The 21,598-nt window shown below is 37.7% G+C and overlaps 2 protein-coding genes across 3 annotated transcripts in view; one reads left to right on the top strand and one right to left on the bottom strand.

The window, feature by feature from the left end:
* RASGRP1 (RAS guanyl releasing protein 1) overlaps window positions 1-17,675 on the top strand; it is a 79,175-nt gene extending 61,500 nt beyond the window's left edge. Inside the window, exons 9-17 of one of the 2 annotated variants that reach the window (XM_077127419.1) lie at window positions 2,156-2,431; window positions 3,895-3,975; window positions 5,423-5,527; window positions 6,398-6,507; window positions 7,292-7,436; window positions 8,147-8,183; window positions 8,939-9,091; window positions 11,353-11,738; window positions 14,796-17,675. In XM_077127419.1, coding sequence (XP_076983534.1) covers window positions 2,156-2,431; window positions 3,895-3,975; window positions 5,423-5,527; window positions 6,398-6,507; window positions 7,292-7,436; window positions 8,147-8,183; window positions 8,939-9,091; window positions 11,353-11,738; window positions 14,796-14,930 — 1,428 coding nt within the window. In that variant the 3' untranslated portion in view covers window positions 14,931-17,675. The remainder of the gene's footprint in view (window positions 1-2,155; window positions 2,432-3,894; window positions 3,976-5,422; window positions 5,528-6,397; window positions 6,508-7,291; window positions 7,437-8,146; window positions 8,184-8,938; window positions 9,092-11,352; window positions 11,739-14,795) is intronic. The other variant, XM_077127420.1, reaches the window with a different exon arrangement.
* The window catches only part of FAM98B (family with sequence similarity 98 member B), a 51,320-nt gene continuing 34,933 nt past the window's right edge, over window positions 5,212-21,598 (bottom strand). Inside the window, exon 8 of the mRNA XM_077127421.1 lies at window positions 5,212-21,050. Coding sequence (XP_076983536.1) covers window positions 20,682-21,050 — 369 coding nt within the window. The 3' untranslated portion in view covers window positions 5,212-20,681. The remainder of the gene's footprint in view (window positions 21,051-21,598) is intronic.

Below are 21,598 nucleotides of genomic sequence, written 5' to 3'. Positions count from 1 at the left end.
GGGTCAGCTGAAATAATGTGTTGTGCCTTTTACCCATGAAAAATGCCACTGAACATTCAGAGTCACCATTTTTAATTCTGGTGCCCTTACTTCAACTGTGCTCCAGAAATCTTACCCAGAAGGAAAATGGTTCAGTTAGCCAATTTGTGTGCTGAATGTGGTAGTATAATGATACATCAAAAACCCAGCTTTCTAGACCCCCTTGGAGAATGGTATTCGAGATAGCTGAAATTTTTCAGATAATTGGAGAATTAACTCCTCAAATGCCATTTTGTAATAGACAATGCATTATTAAGGATGTTTTCTTAAATGTCTTCTACTCTTTCCTACTTCATTACTTAGACTTCACAAAATATACCTTAACTTCTTCTTTATATCATTGTTATTATAAGTATAACTCACTATGCTATGCTGAAGCCAGAATTGCATCTATGTATGGTATGGGTTAGATAATGACTGCTCTTTGGACTTTTTCATATAATGTAAGAGGACCAACCAGCCCTCCCTTGCTATACTCAAACCCCAGTCCTCCCAAGCTGGCATGGAGGGAGACTCTCTTCGTAGGGAGAAGATGCCCAAGCCTCAGACCCCATCCCTTTTTCCCAGGAGTTCAGCCTCCTTTTGGGGCACTCTCATTAGTCATCACTGCTAGCACAATGCTGAGCTCTGGGGATGCTATCCCATTCCTGCCTCTCAATGATCCAGTCAAAAGGGGGATTTTTAGTCACTTCTAATCCCTGCAATGCAGCTGAGAGCAGGTTGGAACAACTGGAAAGACTGCCCATGTCTCAGGTGACAGAGAGAAATATTCACAGCAATTAATAGGCCTTCTTGCCTTTTTAGCTTATGTTCGCCACATCTTTTTCTGAAGCTGGCTGACCCTGAGGGTCATCTGCATAGTAAATTGATAAGTCCAGGGCTGAAGAAGACATCCCATAACTAGCTAATTTCACCTTAGGAGGGGAGTAACAATCTCTCCCCTTTGCTGTTAATCTCCTGTCTTGTGAGCACCTTCCAAAATATTCTGTAGGATTTCTGCATCTCTAATACAGACCATGGACGTGCTCCCATACTTCCCTCTCACCTGCAATGTTTGCTAGAGGTGTTTGAGGAAGAATCTCTCTCGCCACCTCAAAGTGACTGAGGGAGGCTGACTCCAGAACCTCAGATCCTTCATTGTGGAGAAATGGTACTTCTTCAGGATACAATTTTATTAAAAGAATTTCAGGCACAGTATTAAAAAGGGGTATGTTGTGTGGTAAGATGATAGATGAGCTTCCACTTTGTCTTTGCTTCTGAGAAAGCGAATCATCATGTATGGGGAATGGGGTTCTGTGAACTGTCCCCTAACTTGAGCCAGGTATGTCTGAAAAGATCACCAGCTCTGGCTGTTCCCTTTCTGTGCTAGCAAGCAACTGTGCCCATGTCCAGAGCTGAGGCAGGCCATGGGCTCAAATAAAGAGCTCTCTGTTGCCTCTGCCTCATCCTTTTTCATGTCCTTATGGGGAATTGGTCTAGTCTACTCAGTCTCTTTAGTTCAGTGTTTTGGGACAGAATGGAGTGATCTGCTTCCTAGGGCAGGCCTGTTTTTGAGAATCATTGAGAAGGTCCACGGAGCATCACATGGAAAAAGAGAGCCTGCAGAAGATTACTGAAGGGCATACTTATAAAACACGCTTTTCCCTATGCCAACAACTTATACAACATTTCCTATTTTAAATTTTATGAAGTGTCTCAGGAAGCATTCATGAGACACTAGGGAAGACTTGGGGACAGGGGTGAGAGGGACACTTATTATTTTTTTTTACTGAATACTTCTGTATCTTTTTAATGTTTGTACCAGGTTTTTATATTACTTGTTTCTTTAAAAAAGAAATAAATATTGATCTAAAAACTGTTAAGACTTCATTTAAAATGTTAAATTATGTAGACTCAATGCATACATTCTATTTATAATAGACTCTGTGGATTTGACTTAGGTTGATGTTTTATGTTTGGGGGTCATCATCTGCACCTTTTGGATGAATCACCCCGTCCAATAAATTAGGGATAGGATGAAATTGTGAGAGGGGATGAGAGTAATCAAGGGTGCCTTAGAGATAGTATGCCTCCCCAGCAGGTACCTGTGACAACTTCTGCTCTTCTCCCTCTGTAGATCCTGGGTGAGATGACTGAGTTGCTGTCCTCATGCAGAAACTATGACAACTACCGGCGAGCCTATGGGGAGTGCAGCCACTTCAAGATCCCCATCCTGGGGGTTCACCTCAAGGACCTCATCTCCCTATACGAAGCCATGCCTGACTATCTGGAGGATGGTAAGGTGAACGTCCACAAGCTGCTGGCCCTTTACAATCATATCAATGAACTGGTCCAGCTGCAAGAAGTAGTCCCACCTTTGGAGGCCAACAAGGACTTGGTGCATCTACTGACGGTGAGGTTCACATTGGAGAAAATTTACTAGGTCCTATCTATCTGTCAAGTACCATTTTGTGCACCACACCAAATATTAGCTCAGTTAAGCCTCAAAAATTTTTGAGGTAGATACTATTTTTATTTTAATGGGTTTTTTTTTAAACCCCATTATATGGTTGGTGATACTGAGGCAAATCTGTAACTTGCCAGCAGGCTGCATATTATTAAGTAGCAAAGCCCTTGATTCAGACCCAGGTCATGGAACTCCAGAGATTTCATTCCTAAACAGTATGCCAATAGAACTGCTAGGAGTGTTTCCCTATCCCTGCAAAAGCAGTTCTAAGCTCTCTGGAAAGAACTGAATAGCAACTCAGGATACCTCTTACTCCTGGTAAGAAGTGGAGACACTGTGTTTTCATAAAAAGAAGACAAAGCGGTGAATTTTAAAAATCAGTTTTATTATTTTGGTCCTGTCACCACTGACTTAGGTCTCTGATTCCAGAGGTATTCTAGGCCAGGGTAACTGAACACTCATCAGTGTGCAGTAACCCAAAATTTGAACTTCAGGTGCAGGGTAAGATTGAATGAACTCCCTTCTAGACCTGCAGTTCCCTAGTTCACCAGCTGTGTGAGTGTGGGCACATAAATCTCCGAGTCTGTCTGTCTCCTCCTTCGTAAAATCAGAATAGTCTTTATAGAAAACTTCGAATATTTCTTTCAGTTCAGAAATAACCTTTTTTTTTGCAGAACAGAATAATTATGATAGCCTTTTGCTACCTCACAGGAGCATTTTTAGAGTCTTAGGATTACTTCTGACTGTCATCTAATGCTGATGTCTAATCCTAGCTCTTTTACTAATTAGTGAGGTAACCTCAGCAGGTCTCTTTTTTGGGTCATAAATCCTGTGATGAACACTCTTCCCAGAAAAATATGCATACATTGAATACTCAGAAATACATGGGGATAATTTCAAGGTATTCTGAACCTCCTGAACTCCTTCTCTAGACTTTAAATTAAAAACTAGATTATTTCTAAGGTCTTGCTCTTCTAAAATTGTATATGAAACTCATTAACTTGTACTGTCATTTAAATTGGGTTCTGTTGCTGGTTTCTAATTTTTAATAGTATCCTATTGAGATCCTTTTAGATCCTCTATCTGCTTTGGGAGAGAACAAGTAAGGTTTGGGCCATTTGGTAAGATAAGGTCTTTGATGCTATACATTGAGGCTTAGACATGAAATTGAAGATAAAAAGAAGGCATCTTGGGACTTCTCCAAAAGTTAAAAACATTTTAACAGGAAAGAACTAACACTTGTGCTATTGCAAAGGGGGCATTACATCGTCCAAACTTTGTGAATTTTTAAAGTGAATTGCCAAGAGCCTAAAAGAGTGAGCTGCTAGAGAGGAAAAACTGGGAGAAACACATCAGCCCTAGGGAAGACAGATTCTCAACCACCAACTGTATTCTGCTTTGATCTGCAGTTATCCCTGGATCTCTACTACACTGAAGATGAAATCTATGAGCTTTCATATGCCCGGGAACCCAGGAATTACAGAGCCCCAGTGAGTTTTTCCTATAATGATTCCCATGGGTCACAAGCACTTTACAAGTAGAGCCTCACGTTCATTTATCTAAAAAAAACAGACTTTTAGTTCAGTTCAGTAGGTGTATTATATTCCTGCTATATATCCAACTTTGTGTGAGGAACAGAGAAAACTTCAGTGCAGGTATGTGAATAGTTCCTGCCCATAAAGAGTGTACAATCTAGTAAAAAATTAAGACTGCTACGTAAACTAGACACCACGAGAGTCAGAATGAGCAGTGGAATCAGTCAGTGGTTTACAAATTAGAAGAGGGAGATATTATTGTGAAGTTCCATCTTCTTCATATTAATTAAAAAGGATCTACAAATAAATTGTTTCTTTTCAGTGATTTGTTGATGATTATAAGAGCAATATGCATATGATACAGAAGCTAAACTTCAGAGGATTTCCAGCTTGGTAGATAGAAAAGTCCATTTTCCTGTATTCATCTGGGTCAGAAAGAACAGTTTGTTTGGTGTTTTGACATCTTGTGCAAAAAACGGGGAAAATGAATATAGTGCACTACAAGGACCGTAGCTCTGTCCCTAGAGCCTACCTGTAGAAGTCCTCAAAATAGTACACAGTTCTGGCACTGCACCCATTAGGAACTTTACCGGTTATCTGGCCCAGCCTTTTCAACAGGCAGATGAAATCATTTTAGTCTTCCTTCTGAAGTATAGTCCCCAGTGTCCTGGAAGGCTTCCCAAGCCAAAAGCAAGGGAAGAGTTGCTGACACATAAGAAATTCACCTTACCTGTCTAGGTAGCTAAATCTCATGGTCTTTGTACAGAAAGATTAAGTTGTAGATTCCTATCATAGTAAAAGATGCTCACTGAAAAAATGTAGTAGGTTCCATTTTCAGGCTTTACAAGAGGACATTTTAATGGGAAGAATACATCCCAGTCCTCTTTTTGGCAAAGACTATAATTTGGGCCAAGTTTGAAATATTTAGGAATGGATTCTATCTCAGCTTATACAGTCCTCAGATTAGTTTCTCATGTTTTCTTTTCTAGCTATTTTCCTTCCTGACCACATCTCTACTAAAAAAATGAGCAAAAACTGAAATTTAAGTGATCCCACTTTATTCTTTGTTGTTAGCTCTGATTAAGTTTAATGGGAAAGGAAACTCGGGCAAACTGAGATTTGTAAATTTTTTATATATATATGTAATTTAAAAATCTCAAAAATCTCTCTCTCTATCTATCTATATATAGATAGAGAGAGAGAAAATATATGTAAAGTGTCCTTTTTAAATTGTAAAGATCAATACATGTATTGCCCAAGAGTATTATTACAGATTTCAATCAGGTATGGGCTTTCTGTTCCTTGCTTATCCATGGATGCAACCATTAGATAACAGGAAAGGAGAGTTTAGGTTATAATATTGCATTATAGTCATGGGGATTTCTTGAATATTTCATTTTAGCCTCTAACACCTTCAAAGCCACCTGTAGTAGTGGACTGGGCTTCTGGAGTATCTCCCAAACCTGATCCAAAGACCATAAGCAAACATGTCCAGAGGATGGTGGATGTAAGTACAAAAGCAAACAAAACCAAGGCAGTGCCTGGTTTAGTTTTATTTGTGGAGAGAGTGGGAAGGAGAACACAGTGGTGGGAAAACAATAAGAAACCTGAAGCCCATTTGTATATTATTAGAGGGAACCATTTATTTCTCACATTGTGGAATCAAAACAGTTCTGAAGTTATTTTGCCAACACATATGATCTCCTATGAGTGACGCATTTCTCATTTTGAAGACCTAGCAGGAGAGCCTGTGTTTAAAGCTTGTTGGTTGATTTGGGGACAGAGAGGTATCAGGAAAGCTTTGTATAAAAGTAAGGATAATAAGAATCTAAAACTGATAATTTTGGCACTGCTTGACTCAGAAGACTGTGCTACATTCTAAGAAAGAGGTATACACTTCCATGCCTCTGCATTTATTCTTGTGAGCCATTTTTGCCCTCTAGTGTAGCACTTGAAAACTAAGAAGCAGCAAGTAACAGAACAATTAGTACAGGATTAAGAGGAGAGAACTCTTCTAGCTGGACTGTTCAGAGAAGGTACACCCTGAGCTGAGAAGAAAAGATGGGGCAGAGCAGAGGGAGAGCATTATTTCTCTATGCAGTAAACTAGGAGCATGCAGTAGCTAGAGGTGCTGGCATAATCAATCGCTTATGGAACTGAAAGCCCATGGCCACCTTCCAGATGCTGGTACCAGCAAAGGCCTGGGATATGACCCGCTTCAACTTTGCCTTGGCTTAAGAACATGTTCCCTTACTCCTCTCATTCAGGCCAATAAGAGACTTTTATCTATCCACCCCCGTCCCTTTGTCATTTGGCTGAAGGGAGATATCATTGGTTTCTCTTTGAGAATCACCAAAGAAAACTCCTTTTTTCACAGTCTGTTTTCAAGAACTATGATCATGACCAGGATGGATACATTTCTCAGGAAGAGTTTGAAAAGATTGCTGCGAGTTTTCCATTTTCCTTCTGTGTAATGGACAAAGACAGGTGAGGGTTTATGTATAACAATATGTGGTTATGAGCCCAAGTTGGGTGAGAGCAGGTTGATGGGTATGTCCCTAGGTTAATTTATAAACTTGGATGTGATGCTACTGTAATCTCTTAATGAACTTTAAGGCTAAGAAAGCAATTAAGTGAATGCTTCTGCCTTTGGGTTAGATCACAATTAGACCATGAAATATGGATGCTTTAAAAGTACCTCAGAATTGAGTGTTTCATATATCTGCCACCTTAGGAAAAATCAACTATAAATAAGAAAAATTTTCAATCTTCCTTCTTGCTTTGTCCTTACTGTTCTGGGGAAGCTAGTGTTTATTAACACTTTGTGTATTTACTTTTCTCAAGATTACATAAGTTTTTTCTTCGTTCTCTGTAAGAAACCCAGTATATGGTTGATGAGTTCCAGTCATGTACTCTCTAAAGTCAGAAGCTACAACATGAGGCATTTCCCTCCCTATACACGCATTTTACATCAGTTCTTTTTCCAGTCTTTTAGATATTGGGGAAATTTAGGAAAGCTTAGTTTAGCCAAAAAACAACTCTGCTGAAAATTAGTCATGCCATCTCACTTACTTATTACATGCCACCCATACATCCTTATTAAGAGGAGGGCCCATGGGAGTCATTACCAGGTAAAAATATACTGTATTATCACTGCAGGAGGTATTTAGGGAAATTGTTCAACTCTAAAAAGAAAGATTGTCTAAGGCTAAAGACACCCTTTCTACCCCTATCTTTCACTCAAATCCTTGCCTCTGTCATTTGCTGGCAGGGAGGGCCTCATCAGTAGGGACGAGATCACTGCCTACTTCATGAGGGCCAGCTCAATCTACTCTAAGCTGGGTCTGGGCTTTCCTCACAACTTCCAAGAGACCACCTACTTGAAACCCACTTTCTGTGACAACTGCGCTGGATTTGTAAGTTTCTTAGAATGTTTCAGTATTGACATTGGGGAGGGGTTTGGGACAGTTTAAATGAGGTGTAGAACTCATCACTTTTATCAACTCATCCAGTTTAGGGCCTAAACAAACACATAGAATAAACACCTCCTCAAGTGCGTGGCTTTTACTTGCATTTATCATTTCCCACTTCCTCATGGTTTGTTTTTTCCTGTTTGGTGCATGAGGCCTGCGAGAAACGGTGAAGAAATATTTAACTGGGGATATAATTTTATAGTATTTTATTCATTTACTGTTCCAAATAAAAAAAAAAGAGAGAGCCTATTCCTTTCAAAAGAAACTACCTTTAAGAAGTCATCTGGACTCTGCCCCCCTTTTCCCCCATCCCGACCAGTAGTTTCCTTCTAAATGCAGGTTCCTGACCCCAGGACTTGTTCCTCAGTTTGGAATCCTAAGGAGCCTGTTTGTCTTATGATCTGTCCATTTCAGGTCTGGAGAAAACCTGGGCCATACATCTATTCTAGTGAGCTTCTTAAGAACATTTGACTTTGGCCAGGATAAACTTCCTGTTTTCAATTTAAGGTCAGGAGGGACAAGACATATGAGTTTCCCTAACACTTGAAGTGGAGGATAAAATGAGAGAAAATAATGGGTGTCAATATGCAGGCTTTCCCCAATTAGACAAATGACGTAGGAAGCATTCTAACTACCTGTGGTTTGTCTCATAGCTTTGGGGAGTCATCAAACAAGGATATCGATGTAAAGGTAAGACTCAGCTCTGTTGACTGCTTTATTTCTCTGGTCTTTGGGGTTCGCCTCTAAAACATTTATTACCTGTAATAGTTGCCCATTCAGTCCTCAACTTCTTGGCAGAGCTCATAGCCTCATGCCCAATCTGGGTCTCCTAGAATACCCCTCAGAGTAATTGCCACCACAGAAGAGAGGAATATGTTTGGGTGACCATTTATGCAACTTGCTCTTACAAGACCCTCTCTCTCAACCTTGGTTACCCTGGAAATGGGGGTGGGTGGTAGGAGATTTTGCTCTCTTTTAATCTTGAAAGGGTGAATTCCCAATGAAAGGGAGAAAATGAAGGTAAATAATTACCAAAGGCTCTTGTCAGCTTCTCTCCTGAAGATTCCTCAAGACATAATTATCCTTCCTTGTGACTAGAAAATTCAGGAGTCAAGGAGAGAGACCTTTACTGCAGCCACAAACAAGACCTATTAGCTGCAACCTTTCATATGTCCTTAGAGTAGGCAGTATGTGCCAGATGACCACGGCACTGACTTCTTCTTCGAAGGTAACAGGATGCTGCTTCTGAATCTCACTGATAAGGGCTCCACAAGATTGAGACCAAGATTATTGAGAAGAATGCCAGATTTATTAGGGATGTTAGGTGTCCTAGTTCCAAAAGATAGGACAGGTATGTGTGACAAGAGAGCACTGCATGGATTTGGTTTTGAGACTCTGGATAAGAGAAAGTGAGTGTCTTTCTGACCAGAGTGTCTTCTCCACAGACTGTGGAATGAATTGCCACAAACAATGCAAAGACTTGGTTGTGTTTGAGTGCAAGAAGCGAGCCAAGAACCCAGCAGTTCCTACAGAGAACACCACCTCTGTGGGACCAACGCCCACACTTTGCTCAGTGGGAGTCAAAGATCTGTTCCACGGTAAGTAGGCACTGGGAACATTCATCACAGAAAGTTAAGGGAGAAGGGTAAAGTGTGGGAAAGAATAGATTATCTCATTATTAATGCATGAATTTCATTTAAACTTGATCTCAATTGCTAGGCCAGAGCTGACCCCTCCCACAATTCTAGATTTCAGTCCCTGCCTATGTCCCAGACTGAGGAATGCTTAATAACAGAGGGCGTGGTCGGCAAAGAAATCAGATATTTATTGAGCACCTATACCAACCAAGCACAGGTGCTGATTTCTGGCAAAAAAAAAAGTGATACAAGTTAATACTTAACTATACTCCTCCATCCCCAGCTCAAACCCCAAACAATGATGGGAGAATATGTATGGATATGTGTATGTATGTGCATATATATGTGTTTATAACATATATGTTATGTAGCAAATGATATATAAATAGCATACATATAATTAAAAGATATAGCTGCCTTTAGAAACAAAATTAGGATCTCTGTAACTCATAAGTGTACTAAAACACCCAAGTTTTGAGTGGAAGCTGAACCACTCACCTGTTGGGCTCCGGGTCAAGAAGCAGGCAGATAGTTGAGAATTCCATTTTGCAGGGTAACAGAAACCAAAAATAAGCATGAAAAGTGACTAGAACCAGAATTCTGTTCCTGATTCTAGACCAGAACCTCAGTTCTCCCCTAGGAGAGGAGCCCAAGCCATCAACATAAGATCAGGTCCCATACAGGGGATCCTAAGGGGACACAAAGAGGTAACTTAAATTTTTTGAGACAGAAGGTGAGTGCGGGGGGGGGGGGGGGGTACGGAGAAAAACTTCCACTCAAGATGAGTTTGCAGATTAAAATTACAAATCATATGAGGGAAACCATAGGACTAAGCCCTAAAATTCAACAATTAGGAGATAAATCGGCAAATTCACTCATGTCAAAATAATGGAATAAGAAAGTGATTTTAAAATAAGAATATTTGCAATTCTCCAGGTCTAAAGTACAAAGAAGTAGAAGAAAGGATTTGTTTCTCTTCATGGAGTAGCTTTTGTTTGGGGAAAAAAATAATATAAAGCATGGTACAGATTTGTAATGCAAAAAATAGTTTGTGGTGAGAACCAAATAGTTTGCAGCAATTGCAAATGGCAGAAATACAGTGTAGAGCGATCACTGCACTGGGGCTACTGGGAAGGACTTCCTGGAGAAGGTGGAATTTCAGCTGAGTCTGGAAGAAAAGGTAGAATTTGGATTAAGTCATGGGGAGAGGGGTGGGGGGTGAGGGTGGTCAGCAGGGTGAGCATTCCAGATAGGATGGGCAATGGGAGCAAAAACTCATGGGCAGAAAAGCTTCAGTGCTATTGAGATGGTGGTTAAGGGTGGTGTGGCAGAAGTGAGGGTTTAGGTAAGAGATGAGTTGGAAAAATGAATAGGAACTAATCTCAAGATCCTTGAATGCCAGGTAGAACAATCTTGACTCTCTGGATTATGAAATGAGGAGCTATTAAAACAGCGAGTGACATGAACACTGTGGGGGGCTTGGTAGGAGGGCAGGGCTTCACAGCACTGTACCAGGCCCTGCTCTCCCCAAAACCATACCCACCTTGGCTTCCTAAAAAAACAGGTAGGTCTCCAGGCACAAAATCCAATCTTTATTATGTTAGCCCCAATTTTATGTGTTTTTAGAAGCCATGTGACTTGTAATTAGGATCAAAAAGAAAGTTCATTTTGACAATAGGCCAGACCATTTGTTTTCTTCTAATGATTTTACTTTTCCACGTGGTTACTGAAATTTTCTGTTAAGCTGTGTCCGTTGTACAAATGGGGTCTCTCAGAGTTTTTACCAGCTAGCTGAAGGGTACCACATCAGAATCAAGACTTTGAATGCTGAGAGCTCTCAAATCCCCAGGATCCACAGAAAGTATTTATGGAGCATTTTTACCTGTATTTTGACACTGCTTTCTTTAAATCATGAAATTTTACAGCATGAGCAGGAGTTCTAACTTTTCTACAGAAATAAGAATCCTCCAGGCCACCTTTGTGCAACACATGCCCTTTATCAGGGTAGATGTAGCTTGATCAGGTGCTGTGGCTTGGCCTTCAGGAAAGGCCCTGGATTTCAGTTCCCACTCACCCTCTAAATCAAGTGTCAGAAAATGGGTCTACTTTGGGCCTATGAACTCCTGTAGCGATAAGGAAGGTATCAGTTGAGACTAATATGTCAATCTTGTATCTCTGCTTTTCTAGGCTAGAATACTAATGTGCTATGTATCTTTCTACAGGACCTGATGAAGGACCATTTACATTCCCTAATGGAGAGGCTGTAGAACACAGTGAGGAGAATAAGGATCGGACCATCATGTTGATGGGAGTGTCCTCACAGAAGATTTCTGTCCGGCTGAAGAGGACTGTTGCCCACAAGGCTACCCAGACTGAACCGCCGTCTTGGATTGGCAGTGAGGGCCCTTCTGGTCCCTTTGTGCTATCTTCCCCAAGGAAGACAGGCCAGGACACGCTCTACTTGCTTCCCAGTCCCACATCTCCATGCCCCAGCCCAGTCTTGGTTAGAAAGCGTGCTTTTGTCAAGTGGGAGAATAAAGAATCCCTGATAAAATCAAAAGAGGAGCTCCGTCACCTCAGACTCCCAACTTATCAAGAACTAGAGCAGGTACCTTCTTTTCCTTTTGTCAGATTCTATTCAGGAGGCAGGAAGAAAGGTCTTGTTCAAATTTAATATAAGAAGTTGAAAGCTGAGGGGAAGAGAAGTGGGGTTAAGCCACGATACTGCATGTGAACTAAGATTCAGACCAGGTTGATTATTAGGCTAAAGAAAAAAGAAAAGGAAAAAAAAGAAACAAACCATCCAATTTTATCACCGAAACATCAGTACAGGACCTGGTTCACATTACATCAGTAGAACAGGACATAGAGTTTCCCTAACACCATCTCAGAGTGTTGTTGCCAATGCCCAAGCTCTGTTCACTGTAGGCTCACTGAGAAAAACCGAAGTATCTAATGGCCAGCTTTACTGCTGACAGTGGACCTCTTGTCTAGACAGAATTAAAACGAACTTACTTAAATCTTCCTAGTCTAAAGGCCTTTCTTTGTTAAACTGTTCAGGGCTTTCATATTGGTCTGGGCATCTTTCTAAAAGAAAGTAGGTGAGCTTAGTGCTACCAAAATTAAAAAAATAAAAAAACTGGGGGGGAGGGATGTATTGTAGCTAACCACGAGAAAAGCTTCCTCAATATAAATAAGGGAAATATTTTCTAACATCAGGGAATGTGCTTATCTTCTGTACATATTGAACAGTAAATCAACAGTAGCAAGTAAATGTACAGTTAGTTGGATATAATCTATAAAATAGTGGCAATTGTGGCACCTGCAACTGCTTTTTTGGGGTTAGGCGCACGATATCTTAATTATAAGCCATCTCATGGAAACACCTGAAAGACAAAATTACATTTACCAAGAAAAGGAAAACAGGAGTCTGGGATATGTTTTGAGAGAAGGGGTCACAGAGGGAAGGGTGAAAGGGAGAGAGAGGAGAGAAGGAGAGATGGGAGTAGAAGAATCTTTAATTAGGGACAGAAGGAAGGTGTCCAAAGATCAATTACGCAGAGTCAATTATTATATACTTTGTGTTTAAAACAGAGTATTAAGTTTATGGTGAAGACTTGCTGAAATAGACCCGTGCTAGGACTGTAGTTTTTTACTAACTGTAGATAAGCCATTTTAAAGACAGAGAAGCAAGGATTCATTAGTTTCAGCAATATAATTCACACTATTATAAGGGAGGAATTCCTTAGTCAGCCGTTTTTCCAAACATCAAGGCTTGTACTATTTTTGGAGAATGATCAGCAAACCGCAAAATCAACATCTACCTGGTTAGGATTCATCAAACAATCTTATAGTTTTTTCATCGTTACAGGAACAATACTACTTTCTACATAGAGAAACTGTTCAAGGGCTCTGGATTCCTTGTATTGTCCAAGGCACTGTACCTTCCCTGTCAGACTCCAGGTATTGAATGAGTTGAGTTAAATCATGTATATGAAGCTCCTGATTTGAACAAAGAAGTTAGTATTAGGAAAAAATAATAATTAAAAAAAAGAACAACAGATTTTCTGGATGAAAGGTACTCTGTTGCTCAGAGCATTTTAAAGAAATGTTTTAAGAAAATAGTCAATCAAGGTGGAAAAATGTGAGTTACACAAAAACCTTTTAAGGAAGGAAACTGCCCAAAGTAACTTTCAAGAACAATGAAAGAAACCTTGAAAAGTGAACTTGAAAGAATAGAAAGAATGTTGGTTTTGGAGACAAAGGCCTATTTCTCCACTCCTAGGAACTTTTCAACCTATTTGGTCATTTGTAAAAGATAGGACTTGGAGTTCATGCTATCTGAGATTTGCTTTCAAATCTTGACATTTTACATTCCTATGAGAAGGTTCAGTGTAGTAGGCAACAATGACTTATCATTGCAAAAAGTGGGTAGAATAGAGATTTCAAATGTTAGGCCTAAAATCCCTGCCCAATTATACCAGACCCATAAGTCCTCTGACCATCTTCTCAGTCGCTTCTTTTTACTTTTATCCTGGTAAGGGGACCCAAGAATGAGAATGTTTACTATGTAAGTTTTAAAGAAATGAGTCCCCCTTCCCCATTAAGTAAATTCCCTGTGTACTGACTTATCTGTCTGTAATTGTAGATGGGACTGTAACCAGTCCCATCTACAACAACTAATCAAAGTAAATCAATATTTTAAATGATATGCTATATATAAAACAGATTATTTTAACATCACATGTGTATACATGAACCAGCATGAGAAAAGAAAAAAAGCAAGCCTTTGGTTCAGATATATGTGGGTTTAAATCCTGTCTGGTATTATATGGCAATCTCATTTTCTGCTTCTATAAAACTAGCATGATATGCTTTTGCAGGTTGTTATGAGGACTAAGATACTCTATTGTCATATTGCACAAAACTTGGCACATAGTGTTTGGTATTATATAGTAGCTCACCAACAGCAATCTGAGTGATTCAGGTTGAGAAAAAACAGAATGTATCTCAAATTACCCAGACATTGCCATAAGTAATGTTTTGGGACAGCCAATATAGTATTATGGTTAAGAACACTAGATTTAAAGTCAAAAGAAGAATATACTGTAAGGCAGGGGGTGGGGTGTAAAATTGTCATCGAGAGAACATTAGTTTTCAACTATTTGGAAAAACAACAATAAAAAAACTAGATTGTGCCATGCTGGAGACCCGGGTTCGATTCCCGGAGCCTGCCCATGCAAAAACAAACAAACAAACAAAAAACTAGATCGTGAGAACTGGAAGATCTCACACATATTCTGAGTTACTGCTTTTCACAGCACAGACATGACCAGACTGTTTCTGCCAAGTTAGTTTCGATATGCCATACAACAATCAAAGGTCTTGTCATTATCTACCTATTGTCTGGGAATGGTTAATTCTGCCAGTTAACTACGCATATCTTTGATATTATAACAAAGACTAAATTGCTGTTTGCATATGCTCATTTGATATTTAACTTTGTTATTTTCTATTCAGGGCAAAGTAGCTGTCTTGAAAATAATTTTAAATTCTCACCCACAGAGAACAGAAGCAGCCAATCAAGCATGGTACTCCTGATAACGTAACTGATTTGCTTCTAATTCCTGCTTTAGTAATATACATCATTTCTCTTTCCCTTTAGGAAATAAATACCCTGAAAGCAGATAACGATGCTCTAAAGATCCAACTGAAATATGCACAGAAGAAAATAGAGTCTCTTCAGCTTCAAAGAAGTAATCATGTCTTGTCTCAGATAGAGCAGGGTGATTGTTCTTAGCCCAGAAACTCAAGAAACACAATCTGTTGAAGAGTATATTGGAGTTCTTGTTTCCTAAAGACTGACATTCACAAAGCTCTGGGGAGACTTACATTGATCCATTTAAAAACAGGTACTTTAAAAAGGAAAAGCCAGTTACACTTTTTAACCTAAAAGATTCCTAATGTGCAGTTTTACATTGTTTTTCCGTTAATTGAATCAAATTGCCATTCATAACATAAGCTTTTTGGGGGGTGAGGAAGACTTATACTAAAAGAGTTCTGGAAACATAATACAATTTACCAACAAGGAAGCGTCTCCTTATATGCCCTGCCAGGATGCGTCTTCCTTAAAATTAGGAAAATGAATTTGCTTCCTTCCCTGTTTTCATGGAATTTATTTTGTTCCATCCAGTCAAAGCTTGTTTATTATGGGAAAATACCCATATTCCAAAAGTAGATTTACTTCCTCTATATCCCAGTATTCTTTGTGAATCTGGCCCCTATTTTACTACCTCAAATCTAATCAATTACCCTCTTTTCCCTCCTTTCTCCACTATATTCTTACATAAATGAGGACATCTACCTACAAGCAAACTTCTAGAGATGTAGCCAAATTTTTAGGGGCCTATGAAGCAACATGACATTATCCAATTGAGGTCAACTCATAGTTTTACTCTTACAATCATCATAACATAAGGAAACATATAAATGACTATTAATGGTTACTACCATCTCATGCATGACTGGCTGATTAGCTAGATTAAACATAATACAAACATAATGTTTGTCATTATATATTCTACAATATAGAATTAGGAATTTATGGCTTTTTAAAAATAGTTTGTGAAGAGTATTTAATTCTTTATGGTCCATCCTTATCTTTTTTTGAAGTAAACTATTTTTAAAGTTCTCTTTTTGAAGTGAATTTGTGCTTAAACTGTCTTTACTATTCATACTACTTAGAAATAAGCTAACTGGATTAGTAGCTTCAATAATAGCTGACAGGGTGTACATATGTATATAATATGTATAGACCATCAGACATGCATGTGGCTTGGAATTTTGTTTCCTCCTTAAAATGTGGAACTGGGTTGAACAACTTTTAGTCATTTACATAAATTTATAAACATAAAGTTCAGTTCGTTATAAGATGAAGATATTGTTTACAATGTAAATTGTATTGTCTGGCAAAATTACAAGTGACTAGTCCTATTAAGTCTTCTATTAATCAAGGTTAATATAAATGGGTTCATCTAGTTGTCTTACAACTATTCAGACTCCTTTGTCAGCCTCTTCTCATTTCTCTAAAAATTCATCTTATCACTTTCTTCATACTTGAAAAGCTCGATACCGGGCTGACTTGAAAGTCATTACACAAGTTGATGAACTCCCAAGGATATAATCTTACCAATTAAAAATTACAAATCTAAAGCCAATAGCACTAAGTCTTAATCAGTACAAATTATATATATAGTGTGGCTTACTTAAGAATTCAGACATTTAAGACATTTCTTCTGGTGAAAAATCAGTGCCCATTTATCTACCTCCTTGGACAGTATATCATAGTAAGTTTTAATGATATAAAACTGCTTTTAGACCCAAGTATGACTTTCAAGTATTCCATTAAATTTTAAAGAATTTCTTTACATACATATTTACCCATGTCTAAATCCATACTCAGAAATCCCCAAATCAGGTTGGTTCAAATCTACTGCATCTTGCTATTCACTTTATGTGGAAAACTGAAAAGCTTTGGCATTTCTTATTTACTATCACAATAGAGCAAGAAAGAACAAACATGACTTTATGGCAAACTTTAAAGTTCATAATTTGTCACTATTACTCTTTTCCTATGACATAGGCTAAAGAGAGTTCAGCTAAATTTCTTTAAATATAGAAGCTTAATCCAATTATAATTTTTCATTCTTTTTACCTTACATCCAAAATATAGACCCCAAATTAGTTTTTATATAAATAATCTGTAATCTCTAGAAACAGAAAAACTCAGGCTGTCCTTGATTATTCAAATTAGCACAGACGTTCTCAAGCCTAACAGAATTTATCAATTAAATGCACAGGAGGCAGTAAATTCATCATAGGTTTTTACAGTTCAGTGTGGACTAGACATATAGTGTGTAAAATTAGTATTATTTGCACTGAGCTACATGGTTTAGTGGAATCTAAAAAATAATCTAAAACAAGTTTTTGCTTTATCAAGGTTAGGATGCAAATTTTGGGGTCTTATAAATGTTTGGGCAGGTAAATATTTAAAGATAATTTTGTTTTATTAACAGCAGTGTCACTTCTCATTTTCTTTTGTAATTGACTTGCCTTTCTCCTGACCATTTGTGAATTACTGTCTAAAAATGTATAATATATAATAACTTCAAGAAAAAAAACAAATGTAAATATTGTAAAGTATTTTTTATACTTAATGTAAGTTTTCTTTGTGTAATATTTATATGATAAAAAAAATTAGGATCCCTACAATGTCTTGTTTTTTTTCTGCTTTATAACTGTGTAGAAGCTTCGCCTGAATTTTTGTAATCCATAGCCGAGGCCACCCCCTATTCTATTAATCAAACTGAGTTTTCTTGGAAGGAAAAGCCGAAGTAACTACTTTAGTTCAAATTCTTCTAATTTTTTTTTACAACATGAATAAATAATAGTACAGAAATAGTTTCTTCCCATCTTATTTGTATAATGACTTAAAGCAATCCCCAATATTAATTTTGCAAACATTAAAGGAGATATTAAAGCTTAACATTAAATCTTCATGATTGTGATTGTGTAAAACATAGAAGGCAATGAAGATAAGAAAAAAAAATTAAAGGAGACAAATTTGAGGTTGTCATTTCTCTGTGGCTTTTGCCTATCAAAGCAAACTATAAAAGAAAGAAGAACTGTGGACGAAGAAAGAAAAGGATGTTTAAAACTAGGGTACAGACCAGTGATTCATTTGTGGTAATGATGATGACAGAGTAATTACAGATAGCCATGATTTCCCTTCATCCTCAGCCAAGTTATGTTTAACCAGACCAATGAAGAAGAAAAAACAATTCCAATCAAATTCCACTGCAGACTGTATTCTGGTACATTTGGATATAGGTATATTTATCATTTTGATAAATCATAATACTACATACAAAATATTTCTATACCAGTAACTAATACAAAATAATGAAGCTACACTGACAACTGGGTCCTGAGGAGAAATTAAACTGTCTCCCACCACCACCACCCTAATTTCCATACCAAAGATCACTTTTTGTGTTCCTTGCCTAGATAGAGGTGGCATCACTGCTCAGAAAATTCTCTGGCCACAAATCTTTTTCAGTTTATCATACCTTCTTTGTCACAAATAATGCTAATTAAATGTTCTTTTATAAATAATTTTCCTGTTTAGTGAAACAGGATTTTCCTAATCAGCAGGACATACGAAATAGGTTCAAAGAAAATACCTGTTTCCCATCTTCTGATAAGAGCTTATGTGTAACAGCGTTTTGAATTATGTGTGGATGGGACATATATTCTTTCTATGATCCAGATGAGAGGTCAGTTACTTCTGTAATCCAGAGACCCCAGTCTGGTCATGTCTACAGGTGCCATTAGGTGCCAAAGGCTAGATAAAGCCAGGGAGAAGGAAAAAGGAAAGAAGATAAGGTAACAGGAAAAAAAAAAAAAGAAACAGAATAAGGCAAAAAAGAATGAAAAGGAGGAACAGAAACAGGTGATAGATTTTAGGAAGCAGTGAAGAGCCATTCATCATACTCTACATTTGTATTGCACCCAATTTATAAAACATTTTCACCTCATGCCCTTTCACATTAACATCCCAAATCTGCCTAATTTCTATCCTAGATATTGCTCAGCACAGGCTGCTACAACAGAAATTTTTACTGAACCAAGATAATCATAAAAATCTCTTCTTACAGAAAATAAGATTAGAAACTCAATTTCTCAGGCTTTCGTTCTATAAGATTTATAGAAATTTATAAATAAGAATGGTTCCAGCTCCCACATGATTCCAAGATTAAGTGACTTAGATAAGATTAATGGAGACTGCAGTGGATAACCCAACCAACACTCCTATGAATATACAGGAAATCTTACAGCAATTGATGAAATAGTATTTCTGCTAATATTTACCATAAACCTTTAATGATAAGTTGAAAATAGTTGTAAACCCCTTTCTGTACCAACAATTAATGCTCTCAAAAAGAAATGAAGCAGATATGTAAGCATTTTAAATGGTCATTTTTTCTTTTAAATAACTCATAAAATATTTTGCTCCAGCAGTCTTTTGTATTTGCATTTTTGAAAATTTTTTTTTCTTTCTGTGTTTATAGCTACTGATAAAGGTGTTTCCTTAATTATGGAAAGTCTTTTTCCTTCAACTATCACATATGAAATTATAAGTCTTTTCATTAAATATAAACACATAAAAAAAATCTAAGCCGAAAAAGTTTATAAATAACCAAAAAGATTGTTTTCCTATCCTGAACATATTTTTTTTGAAGGGTTAGCTTGTAAAACACATGTCCAAGAGTGCAGTATATACAATATCACTTTTAAAGTTTTAACATTAAGATTTCACCACAAGGTTTACTATAAAACAAAACAAAGAAAATACCAAATACCATTTGTCCTCTGTTAACAATACAGATTTCTGTAAGTTGAATAGGCTACGTCACAGAAAGTTGTTACACACAGATAGATATCTGCATTGGGATACTGATTTATAATGGGACTGAAAAAACTGGTGTGGTCAACTCTTACTCTCTAACTCTTCATAAGAGAAAAATACATTACTTGGCCCAGCTCCTCAACTACTCAAAATAGGCCCTTTATACATTTTCAACAAAGTGCAATTGTACTTGGGTATTTAAGGAACAACCTGAGGGGGCAGGAGTCACATTCCTTGTTTGACAAATGAGGACAAATAAATCCTTTACAGCATCCCTGGGCTAATGCTATAATTTGAATCCATAACTCCTGATCCCTAAGGAGTTGACATTCCTTAACCCTGTGTTTTTCAATCTAGCTGTGAAAAAGAATTACTATGGGATGCCTCAGCCCTACCACTGACCTACTGAAGTAGGAAACTGCTACCTTAATGCTTTGTGAAACAGCCCAGCTTGCCTACTAATACTTAGATATTTAAACTAAGGACACAAATGATGAAGAAACCAGTCTACAGGAAGATGGTTCATGTAAAACATGTAAAATCGGCACGTCTTTTTTGGTTATAAAAGAAATAAATCAAGACAACTCCCTACAGAACACAACTATCAGTCCCTTTCCCTATTTTGTAATACAGACTTAACAAATACAAAACACACCCATGGGAATATGGATGAGGCAACAGTCTATATTCCTTTCCTTTACAGGTGGAGTCACTTATGTATCTCAAACCTGAATAAAATACAGGCAACAGTCTAAATTCAATCATGACAATAAAATACTTTCCATTTTCCAAGTTTGATGGTAATAAATATTTATATTTTTAAAAATTATTTTTGTTCAATTTTTTTTGTTTTTTAAAAAGACAAAACATGCCCAAGGTACATAGAATATGGGAAAAAATTACTTCATCTCACAGATCAAATGGTAGTATAAAACAATGCTCTAACATATTAACCCAATTCAAGAATGATATCATCAGGGAATCTAAAATGGTGTTTACTTCAAAGATGATACTTAAGAATGTTATTTCAGATACTACGCCTACTACTGTAGCTATCAAGAAGTAAGCACTGCTATCTAGTTTTTAATATCTTCTATATCCACCTCCGCCACCTCCTCCATATGGATCTCCATAACCTCTTCCACCATAGCCTCCTCTTCCACCATAGCCCCCTCTTCCACCATAATCTCCCCTGCCTTGGAAACCCCCTCCTCTACCACCACCTCCACCGCCTCCTCCTCCCCATCCTCCTCCGCCTCCCCCACCTCCCCAGCCCCCTCCACCTCCCCAGCCACCCCGTCCACCCCCACCACCTCCTCTACCACCACCACCACCACCCCAACCACCCCTTCCACTGCCTTCTTGTCTCTTCTGCCAAGGGGGCATTTCAGGGGGTGGAGGTTCAATTTCATTCGGCCTTCCTCCCCTGTCAGGCACCCTTCCCATCAGCACCTGTGAAGAAACATTTTCTTTGTTTATAATAAAATATCTTAAAAGTTAATATTACATCAAGATGATATTAAAGCATTGTTTCTAATAAAGAAATACTTAGGGACATGAAAGTATTGGACATCACAGTATAAATAGTGAAAATATTAACATGATGTATTGTTAAATGACAAATTCCTTAGAATGTGGAACTCTTTTTAAACAATCTTTAAGAATTTCTGAAACTTAAGGGTTTGATAGTTTCCTCTCATTTAAATTTGTTAAGCAAATTTTTATAAATTTGTGTGTATTCAACAAAGACATTTTTTTACCAAAACATTTTCAATATGCATAAATATACCATTAATTAATTTCATATCCATTTATAAATCAACAACTCTGGACTTTCACTACCACTGATTTGGTATTGGGTTGTACAGTAAAAGACTGTATTTCTAAACACATTTTTTTCAATAATTTATGAAGTACAATAGCTTACAGATGTAATGAAGTCAGAATATGAAAATAATGACTATGATCCAAGGTATCACTTCAAAGAAAGAATGTTCTAA

The sequence above is a fragment of the Tamandua tetradactyla genome, chromosome 14 (genome assembly GCF_023851605.1).
Source record: "Tamandua tetradactyla isolate mTamTet1 chromosome 14, mTamTet1.pri, whole genome shotgun sequence".
Taxonomy (NCBI): domain Eukaryota; kingdom Metazoa; phylum Chordata; class Mammalia; order Pilosa; family Myrmecophagidae; genus Tamandua; species Tamandua tetradactyla.
Note: the sequence above shows the minus strand (reverse complement) of the source record. Positions and strands in the feature narration are given on the sequence as shown.